This window comes from Camelus ferus, chromosome 10, assembly GCF_009834535.1.
Source record: "Camelus ferus isolate YT-003-E chromosome 10, BCGSAC_Cfer_1.0, whole genome shotgun sequence".
In the NCBI taxonomy this organism is placed as follows: domain Eukaryota; kingdom Metazoa; phylum Chordata; class Mammalia; order Artiodactyla; family Camelidae; genus Camelus; species Camelus ferus.
In genome coordinates, this window is record NC_045705.1 from 54,672,155 (window position 1) to 54,683,412 (window position 11,258).

The 11,258-nt window shown below is 36.3% G+C and overlaps 1 protein-coding gene across 1 annotated transcript; it reads right to left on the bottom strand.

The window, feature by feature from the left end:
- Positions 1–1,518: 1,518 nt before the first annotated feature.
- Positions 1,519–2,594, bottom strand: LOC102518737 (olfactory receptor 10A5). Its single transcript, XM_006179158.2, has one exon. It carries the CDS (start codon positions 2,555–2,557, stop codon positions 1,580–1,582), a length of 978 nt encoding a protein of 325 aa, XP_006179220.2. The 5' UTR covers positions 2,558–2,594; the 3' UTR covers positions 1,519–1,579.
- Between the last annotated feature and the right edge of the window lie 8,664 nt (positions 2,595–11,258).

The following is an 11,258-nucleotide window of genomic DNA, read 5'->3' on the forward strand; positions in this document are numbered from 1 at the left end:
CTTTACTACTTCTAATCCTTTGGCTGCACTCTTACTCAGGATCCTAATCATATGTTTATATTTCTGTCTCACTAATGGACTGCAAAGACAGTCATGTTCAATATCTAATTTAGTGGCTTAACCATTTCTTCTAGTACCTGTTGTGGTGGGTTAAAGACAGCAGCACTGGACTTATATTCATGTTCCTTGCATTATTTTCTTGTATACTAATGCCTACTCAGGTCCCCCCATTGTATTCTTTTACTCAGAAAAGTAAATATTCTTTTACTCTGATTCTGAGTTATTTACTTAATTAATTGACTATTCATTGCATGGTACTTAAAAAACATAGAGAATTGAGATTCAAGCCACCTGAATTTTGTTCTAAATATGTATTATCAAATATCTTTGAACGCCACTTCCCTTACCTATGAAATGAAGGATTCAGATGAGATAAGTTGCTAATAGCAAATGCCTATATATGTACCTACAGCATGCTAGTGCTGTCATAAACACATTATATGCAATATCAACTCTTAAAAACAAATCCATAAAATAGATACTATTATTACACGCATCATTTTACAGATGAGGAAAGAGACAAAAAGAGTTTAATTCACTTTCCAGTGGTCACCAGCTAGTAAATGGCAGAGTGGAATACGAACCCAGGTAAGTCCCTTTATGTTATGTAACACTCCATTACTTCAGGAGTCTATAGTTTTTTCTTTTGTAATTTCTATTGCTGATTAAATTATAAACCTCTGAATACAGTGATTGTATTTTATGGTCTTTGGTATTTTCACATCAACAAACAAAAGTTTTTATTTTAAAAGGCATTAAGCAAAACACGACAGAGTTGTTAATAAGACATAGTGGAGTAGCTAGGATCCATTGTAAGCCTTAAAGAAATCAGCACCATGATGGAAATTATGTTAGTGAAAACCTGAAATCACTTCAACAAACCTTAAAAACCTGAAAAAAAGAACTGAGAGGGAGAACTGGAAACTCAGATCTTCCTAGCTGGGGAAAACATCCTGAAAGCAGTTGATTAAGGATATTGGGATTATAAAGAATAGCCACGGGGACTAGTGATTTACTTTCCTTTATCCATGCTAAGTACCAACCAATTCAAGAGCAGTCACTGCCTCAGAGACGTACAAACTGAAGTGAATGAATGAGGAAACTTGTACAGCAGAGCGATTAGAGCTTTCCCCCCCTACTGAATGGAGTCACACTTGTCCAAAACAAGATGAAGTGCCAAGATAACTTTGCATCCCCAAGTTCACATTACAAGCAGTTTACTCTGTTGGTGATGTATTTCACATTGGTGCACATTGCAAAGTAAAGATCTGGAATGTATTGGCCACAGAAATGTAAAAATATCAACTGAACCAATAAGAAAAAGAATGTGAGTGTATAAAAAGCTAGCAGAGGAATGCAGCAGGTGGTAACGAGAGGTCTAACCCAGCTCTGCGCTGTTTTCTCTCCACCGGGCTTTACAACAGCTATTTCAGCAACTAGGTTTTGAAGCCAGGGGAGAAGGGAACAGAAGCAGAGAAGAATCTCAAGTATGAACAGATTGTTCCTCATTCAATAAACTTTAGTTGTGCCTCAAAATAGCTGTAGAATTTCTGTAGTTTCTGCCCCCTAAAACCTTGTAGAAGGTCCGGCTGAGGGCATTCTTCACTTCATAATTTCTCAGGCTGTAGATGATGGGGTTCAACATGGGAGTCACAACGGTGTAGGATAGTGACAGCACCTTCTTGCTCTCAGGAGAATTATTGGACTTGGGACGGAAGTAGGTGAGGCTTGAAGATACATAGAAAAGGGAGACAACAAGGAGGTGGGAGGAGCAGGTAGAGAAGGCTTTGTGCTTCCCTTTAGCTGAAGGAATCTTGAGGATGGCAGCAGCGATGCGAGTGTAGGAACATAGGATCAGCAAGCAGGGTAGCATGACGACTAGAATGGTCCCAACGATGGCATAGACCTCAAAGAGTGCTGTGTCTGCACAGACCAGCCTGAGCACAGGTGGGCTGTCACAGAAGAAGTGGTTCACCTCGTTGGTGCCACAGAATGGAAAGCTGAAGAGCCACGTGGTCTGCACAGTAGCTACAGGAACGCCTGGAAACCAGGAGGCAGCAGCCAGTTTGGCACATGTCCTTGTGCTCATGATGACTGGGTAGTGTAAGGGATTGCAGATGGCTACATAGCGGTCATATGCCATGGTGGCCAGAAGGAAGCATTCAGAAACCCCGAAGAAGAAGAAGAAATACATCTGAGTGGCACAGCCAAGAAAGGAGATGATCGTGTCCTGGGCAATCAGGGTCCCCAGCATCTTGGGCACAATGACTAGGTTGAAGCCAATCTCCAAGAAGGACAAGTTCCTGAGGAAGAAGTACATGGGGCTGTGCAGCATGGGGTCAGCCCAGGTGACCAGAAGGATGAGGCCGTTTCCCATCAGGGTGACCAGGTAGATGATTAAAAATACCAGGAAGAGTAATGACTGTATTTCAGTAGGTAAGGAAGAGAAACTCATCAGGGTAAACTCGCTAACTCTCGTCCAGTTGCCTCCAGCCATAGAAACAGGAATGAAACCCCAGCTGTGGTCATGGAGAGAGATTCTCAATAGAAAGAGTCAGATTCTGGATTTGTTTTTCAGATTCATTCTGAGTGTCAGGGAAAGAGACGAAATCAGGATCTCAGTTGCAAAGGAAAGGGCTTCCTGTTGTCTAAGAATAAAGACACAAGGAAGAGTCGCCAGAGCCCGAAGCTCTGAATGGGCAACGGCTCATCCTTCCTTACTCTTATACTTTATCATCCATTTTCCACTTTGTGATCATATTTGCTGAAACAAATTGGATCATATCCACACACACCCATCTTCTGCTGCATAATTAATACCTTTGTTGTGGGGTTAAATGAGATAGGTCCTGAGGCAATAAAGTGGAGTCAGATGGAAAACAGTAGATAATTTCCATTTAATCCTGTTATATATTCCCCTTTGTCAAAGATTCATGGTGTTCATCTTCTCCATCTACTGCCAAAAATAGTACTTACTTTTTTGTATGCAAGTAGGGACTGCAGTCCTAATACAATTTGAGAGGGTACATAATGGAAAAAGTCAATTGTTTTATCATGCTTCATTTTGAAGTGACTTGAAGTAGGAAAAAAGTGGCAAGGGGATGGATAGGAGGATGTGTACAGAATGTAGTAGTTTTAATTCACCTTTCCCCCTCAATGTCAGAACTGCAGAGTACTTCAGATCTTACAATACTTGTTCCTTCTTGTCTGACCTGTTTATGAGGTAACAACCTTAGGAGCTTTATTTTTCAGTCCAGCAAAGCTATAATTAAAAATTGGTGGTCAGGACCCAACGTATTCACTGGCTTTCAAAATTAAGATCTAAGAGGTAGATCTTAGATCTACAACTAAGCAGATAGTGAGTGTGCCTCAGGAGATTCCAAATACTTCTCTTTCAAGAGTGGACAAATGGAAAAAAAAAAAGAAATGAATTACCACAAGAGTTCTATGAAAAATATGAGAAACATTAGAGTGAATATTCAAAGGAAAACAATTATGAATAAACAATTAACATGTGTTATATTAAAGACAGAATCTTAAGTAATAAGGAAAAATTTAATATTTATTCCACTTCTATTGAAGCACTGGCGATGTGACGGTTGATTCCTCCGTGAAGCTTAAAATTTAATGGGGGAGATATTTAAATAATCAATCCTATTAAAATCACAATGAAGATCTTGATACAGTAAATACACAGTAGCTTGGTGGAGGGAATGTATAAGGGGTAGGGACACCTAATGATGCCACCTAAGATGTGCAGAACATGTAGGGTGCACATTATTATGAAAATATTATAAAATTGAAATTACATTACAAAACATAAGTATAGGAAAAAATTTAAATTACTGAGCTAACTCTTTTTGAACTGAGCATTCCTTAACACACACACACATACACAAGAATAGAAATACACACATACCGATATGTTTTGATCTTTGTGTTATTTATTTTTTTTAATTTTGAGGGTAGGGAAAATCTTTAAGCATTCAGACAGGAAACAAATATAACTAAAGAAGCAAAACCACACGTTACAATCAAAAGAACTTCCAGGCTGCCTACAAAAAACCACAAGAATTTTATCTTACACCACTCAAAAAACTAATTCTAAATGGATTAAAGACTTAAATATAAAACCTGAAACTATAAAACTTCTAGAAGAAAATGTAGGGGAAAAGCTTCTTCACATTGGTCTTGGCAGTGATTTTTTGGATATGATACTGAAAGCACAAGCCAAAAAAACTAAAAATAAACAAGTGGACTCCATTAAACTGAAAAGCTTCTGCACAGCAAAGGAAACAATCAACAAAATGAAAAGGCAACCTACCAAATGGGAAAATATGTTTGCAAACTGTATATCTGATAAAGGGTTAATATCCAAACTATATGAGAAATTCATATAACTCAGTAGGAAAATAATAATAAAAGTAAAAATGAAAAAAGAATCTGATTGAAAAATGAACAGAAGGCCTTAATAGACATTTTTCTAAAGATGGCATACAAATGGCCAACAGATACACACAAAGGTGCTCAACGTCACTAGTCAACAGGGAAATGCACATCAAAACTCCAGTGAGATCTCGCCTTAAAGAAATGGCTATCATCAAAAAGACAAAGATTATATAAAATAGATAAACAGGTTTATACTGTATAGTACAGGTATATTCGATATCTTGTAGTAACCTATACTGAAAAAGAATATATGTATGTATATGGATGACTGAAACATTATTCTGTACCAGAAGCTGATGCAACATTGTAAACTGACTATACTTCAAAACAAAAACAAAAATATTGCTTTATAGTTAACAGGAAAGAAAAAAATCACATACAACTTGAAATTCTAAAAAAAGATAAGCGATAACAAGTGTTGGGGAAGATGTGGAGAAAGGAGAACTTTTGTGCACAGTTGAGGGGAATATAAATTGGTATAGCCATTATGGAAAAATAGTGTGGAGGTTCCTCAAAAATTTAAAATAAAATTACTATATGATCCAGTAATTCCACTTCTGGGTATATATACAGAGAGAATGAAGTCACTATCTCAGAGATATCTGCACTCCCCATGTTCATGGCAGCATTATTCACAATAGCTAAGATATGGAAACAACTTAAGTGTCTACAGATGAATGGATAAAGAAAATGGGGGAGATATATATATGTGTATATATATATGTATTATTCAGCCATATTATTATTATTTAGCCATTAAAAAGAAAGAAATCTTGCCATTTTTGACAGACAAAATTAATTGAGCTTGAGGATCTCATGCTAAATGAAATAAGTCAAAGAACAAACAAATACTGTATTATCTCACTTATATATGGACTCTAAGAAAGCTGAACTCAAAGAAACAGAGAGTAGAATGATGACTGCCAGGGACTGGGGGCTAGGGGAAAGGGAGGAAATGTTGGTCAAGATCTACGAACTTCCAGTAATAGGATGAGTAAGTTCTGGGGCTCTAATATACAGCAGTGGTGACTATAATTAAACATATTGTATTATATACTTGCTAGTTGCTAAAAGAGAGTAGATCTTAAGTGTTCTCCATATATGCACACACAAAAGGTAGTTATGTGAGGTGATGGATGTGTTAACTAACTTTTTTTTGTGGCAATTATTTTGCAACGTATATGTGTATCAAATCATCACATTGTACACCTCAAACTTACACAATATTAAATGTCAGTTATATCTCAATAAAGTTGGGAGAAAAAACTCATATGCCCAATAGACTTCTGCTGATAACACATATGAAAAAACACAGTAGACTGAGGCTTAAAAAATTTGAGGGGAGAATTAAGACTTTTATTATTATCACATAAAAAAATAATGAAAATAAATTAACTTGGTTTTCAAATCAACTTAGAAAAGAAAACAGACACAGCAAGGAAAAAATACAACTAAAAGCAAAAATAAATTTTAAAATTATAAAATTGATAACTATATTTAAAAGTCAGTCCTTTGAAAACTTAAAAAGTGGAGATAAATAGTCGCAGAATCTAATAAAGAAATGTCTGAAGAAAACAATAATATGCAATTTTAGGAATAAGAAATGGAAAATATCCTTGGAAACAATGAAATTTTTAAAATTATAAGAATACTATAATAATAATAAATGTGTGCTACTTAAAACAAACTGATAGTTTTCTAGTAATGTGTGAGGTTCATCTTGATTTTAAAAGATAAAATATGATGGATGAACCTGGAAGACATTCTGCTAAATGAAATAAGCCAGACACAGAAGGACAAATGCTGCATGATTCCACTTATACAAGGTACATAAAATAGTCAAACTCAGAAATGGGGAGCAGTATGGTGATATCAAGGGGCTAGGGGGGAGTCGGGGGGTGGGAGGGAGAAACAAGGACTTGCTGTTTGAAGGGTACAAAGTTTCAGTTTTGCATGGTGAATAACTTTTAGAAATCTGCTGCACAACATTGTGCCTGCAGTTAACAAGCTGTATTGTGTACTTAAACATTCGTTAAGGATTCTCACGCTAAGCGGTCTTACACAACAAAAAAATTGATTAAAAAAAAGACATGGGAGAAAGAAACCAAAAATTATGCAAAGAATATAATCATACATTTAAAATTATAATAGCTATAAAATATGGGGAAATGTTCAAAGTAACCAGAAAATGAATGCAAATTAAAAATAAGATTTTTTTAAAATTGTAGTCCTCAGTTATGATAAAAGTTAAGGGAAATAAACAGGATAGGTCAAAATGATAAGTTGATTTCACAATATATATCAAAGACACTTTGAACTAGCAGCACTGTATTTACAATTTTTACATTGTTTGGATGCAAACTGCATTTTACTTGAATGCTTTTCTCAGTCTTATTTAAGATAATGTAGTTGTAAACAAATGAACAAAAGAACAAAAATAGCAAATTGTTTAAATAAATTGTATTATAGTTCCACTATGGAATTCTGTGCCATAATTTAGAATTATGCTAGAAAAGAACATTTAATAGCACGGTGAGATATTCAACATATTTATCTAAGTGGATGGAGTATGTTACAAAATAGTATGTTCAATGCCAAGATCTTCATTTTAAAATATGAAATTATATCCATACATGGAAAACTACAATTGTATTATTTAAATGTTAAAATCTCAGTGCTGTGATTATAAGTGTTTTAAGCTTTTCCTGTGTTTCACCTGTTCTACATTATTCACCTTGATGTATTCTCTGTATTCAGATAAACAAACATTCTATTAAGAATAAAATAATTATGCAAATCAAAACAGCTTATAAAATTTTAAATATAAATGATAAACTTGGAATAATTTTGTAGTAATTCAACAAATAATAAAAAATGTTTGCCTAATTGACTTGTAAAGAGAGCCCATGAATCATTAAGAACAAGCATTGTATCTCTCCCCGACCCAAAAAAACAGAGGGCACCAAGATTCAATTTATCAAAAGTACCATAAAGGAATATACATATAAAATTACTCAATTTTCCTAGCAGTAAAAAAAGAAGTAAAAATCAGACAAATAAATAAATAACACAAAAATTCAATTTTGTGTATCAAACTTAGAAAGGCAAAAATAATCAAAATGTTCAGTGCTAATATGGGGGTGGTATGATAGATAATATCTTTGATTTGGGCTGTAAATTAGTATTTTTTTTCTGAAAAGCAATTTAGAAAATTTGTATGAAGTCTCTTAAAGTGTTCATATACTTTGTTTCAAGAACTTCCTCAGGATTTCTAGTCTAAGCCAGTAGAGCCATAGACAGTGATTTCACATATAAATATGTTGTGTTGTATTTAAAGATAAATAGTGTCAGGACTGCAATCAACCAACCACTCGTCCATAACTGATGAGGTCGATCATGGCACGGGCACCTCAGAAAATATCATGTAATTATGTTCAGTCAGTTTTGAAGAACATTTATTGCTATTGAATAATACTCACAAAGAAATATTATATTTAAAAAACTCAAGAATATATAGGTGTACATATAAGATTCCAAATTTATAAATATCTGCGTAGGGGGAAAAAAGACAGGGAATGTACAAAATTTTAGCGATGATCACCTTTAAGTGGTGGGGAAATTTCATTTTCTGGTTTTCCAAACAGCCTACAGTGAGCTACGTTTGTTATACAGCAGCAATGAAGGCAGTAATGATGAAAATGAAAATGATGACTGCATGTTGGTAGTGTTTGCTGAATACATAATAAAATTATGCTATGTATTTTACTTTTATTTTTTTCATACTCTTCTCACAACAACAGTCTGATTTTGATGCTACTATTATAATCCTTCCCGTATTTTTGCTAATGGCAAACTGAAGTTTGGAGAGCTTAAGTTATTTAATAGTTAAGGAATTTAATAAATTGTCTGCATAGCAGGATGATGCAGACCTGCACTTAGAACCACGATGAGAAAAAATACATAAAAGCGCCACTTGGGTTTTGAACACAGAAAATATTTTAGGTATCAACTTTTGTCCCTCATCATTAGTTTCTTACTACTTAGTGAATGAATTGCTTCCCTTCATGATTCTATACAGAGGTTGGCAAACTTCTATAAGAGGCCAGATATAAAATATTTTAGGCTTTGCGGACCACATGAGCTCTGTTGCAACTACTCAACATCCAAACAAATACCCACATGCAAAATGCCAAATCTATAGTGTTAATATAGGTATACGAACAATTAGGTATATAAATATATACAATAAACAAATGAGCATGTCTGCATTGCAATTAATTTTACTGACAGACATCAAAATTTGAATTTCATATAATTTTCAAGTGCCATAAACTATTCTTCTTCTTTTGACTTTTTAAACCATTTTTTAAATGTAAAAGTCATTTTTAGCCCATGAGCCATAAAAACCAAGAGGCTGGCTGTATTTCACCCATGCGTGGTAGTCTGCCAATCCCTGCTCTATATCTTTGCACATAACATCACCTTTGGTTGCACATGCCTCCTCCTCTTTCCGTGTAATTTCTTCCTTCTCATTTTCAAAGTTCAGATATGTTTTTCCTGAACTACTTCCAGATAGTGTTATTCCTGAGTGCTTTTACAAAAACTTAATCATTTGTATTTTAATTATCTATTGATACCTAAATTTCCCAGTTTAATTTGCAAATTTCTTCAGACCAGGAACTGCGTATTATTTACAGGAATAAGCCCAATGCATATCCAGATTAAGTTATTTATAGTAAATGAGTGGAAAAGGAATACAAGAATTTCAGAAATTTCATCATTCCTGGAGTTTCCACTGGATTTCATGTCTACTCACGTTCTACTAAAAACACCTTTCACTAGAAGCTTCATTTCATGACAAAGGATTAGGGGTGGTTCTGGTGGAGAAGGATTAGGAAAGAGGAGGGAGGAGACATGAAAGGTCCAGTTGGGTTTACTGGGGAAGAAGAGATGGCAGCCTGACTTGAGGGTGGGAGACACTGCAGAACCTGATAGTCCATGGCAGGCCCACAGGCTCCCTGCTAGTTTCTCTATACCTTCCACAGGAACATTACACTGCTAATCACGCCTGCTGTGCCGGGAGTAGGAACCCACTCTTCTGGGTCTTCCGCACCCACAGAATTGTCCTAAAGAAATAGTGTACTTGATGTGTTCTACCTCGTGAATGTTCCACTGAGGCAAACCTTCCCTGAGATAATTAGAGGAAAGTCAAGACTTGGAGGAAGTATATGCACTGTCAAAGCGGCAGGGACTAGAATTTTTCTGACGCAGAAAGCTTTAGAGTCAAAAACGGGAGGAAAAAAAAAAAAAAACCTGGGTAATCTCAATCTTCTTTGGCCTCAGATCTCACTTATGAAAAAGAAATTGGAGACTAAATCCTAGCGAGGTGAGGATCTGATGAGATCTTCTCAGGGTGGACAGAGGAATAGGATTAGGTGTCCCACCAAATCCTGCCAAACCTTGTCCAGTTGAGCAACTGAACCTGGAGAGGGACCCCTAGTTGATTCAGCCCTTGATAGAACCTTACCTGTGCCCAGGAGGGAGATGTGCCTTGTTCAGCTCTGCCTGGTAGCTGTGCTTCACGCACGCCCTGGAGTGTCTGAAGAACTCTGGCTCTGTTGTCAGCAGACCCAGAAGAGGAACCAGGGAGGTCCCTGCCCTGGATGAGCCATTAGTGGCTGGACCTGAAGCCAGGTCACTGCTGCCTCCTCTGTGTCAGGCGTGAGTGAGCACACTAGAGGGCTGGCCAAGCTCCCCGTCCTGACTGAGGAGATTTCTTCCCAGCTGTGTCTTTTGTCCTCAGGGCCAGGTGAAGGGCTGGCACCTCTATTTTCCTCCAGGTGTTTCTGGGCTCACCTTAGCTCTTCTTCCTTCCCTCCCTCAAGGCTATCTGACCTTTCCTGACTCCACTGTCCTTTGGGACCCTAAGGGATGTCAGAGGCCAATAGGATGAAGTTCAAGAAAGGAAAACCACACTCTAGGAATGCTGTACTGTGCAGAGAAAAGCACAAAATTTTTGGATTCTGAGTGACCTAAATTTAATCCCAGCACTAAAACTCTGTGGTTTGTGATGCTTAGCAATTTTATTAAACAATATGGAGTTTTAGCTTCCACATTGCTTAGACAAACATAATATGCTTATATTACAGAGTTGGTATGATGAGATGGGATACATTAACACTGATGTTAATGTATTCTATTACAGTATATTTATCAATGTATCATGGGTATCATGTTACAGTAACCTTCCCAATAGGCAGTAATTGTTCCTCAACAAGTATTGAGTGATTACTACATGCCAGGCATCCTTCTAGACCCTGGGAAAGAGAAGCAAACAGAACAAGCCCCTTGCTCATGAATCGTCCATTTGGAGGTGGGAAGCCCAGCATTGAGCAAATACACAGTTAAGCACTTAAGACCAAGTGGTTGCTGTACACAAAATCCGGGATGGAAGAAACAGGACATAGACTTCTTTTAATATAGAATACTTTTTTCTTTTTGCTAATACTACACTAGCCATTATTAAGAACGTTGCACAAGATAAGTTGAAGATGTAAGCCCTTTTCCAAAGGTTGATCAAGTAAATTTGAGGCTACTGGCTTTTGAAAAGCCGAGTGAGCAGTACAAGATAGAGCTTGTATCAGAGCTTGATTCAGGCTTTGAGTCATACAGAAAAGATCATAACTGTTTCTTACTATAACACAATTTTAATAGTAAAATAATGTGCAAGTTATCTTAATCCATCAATA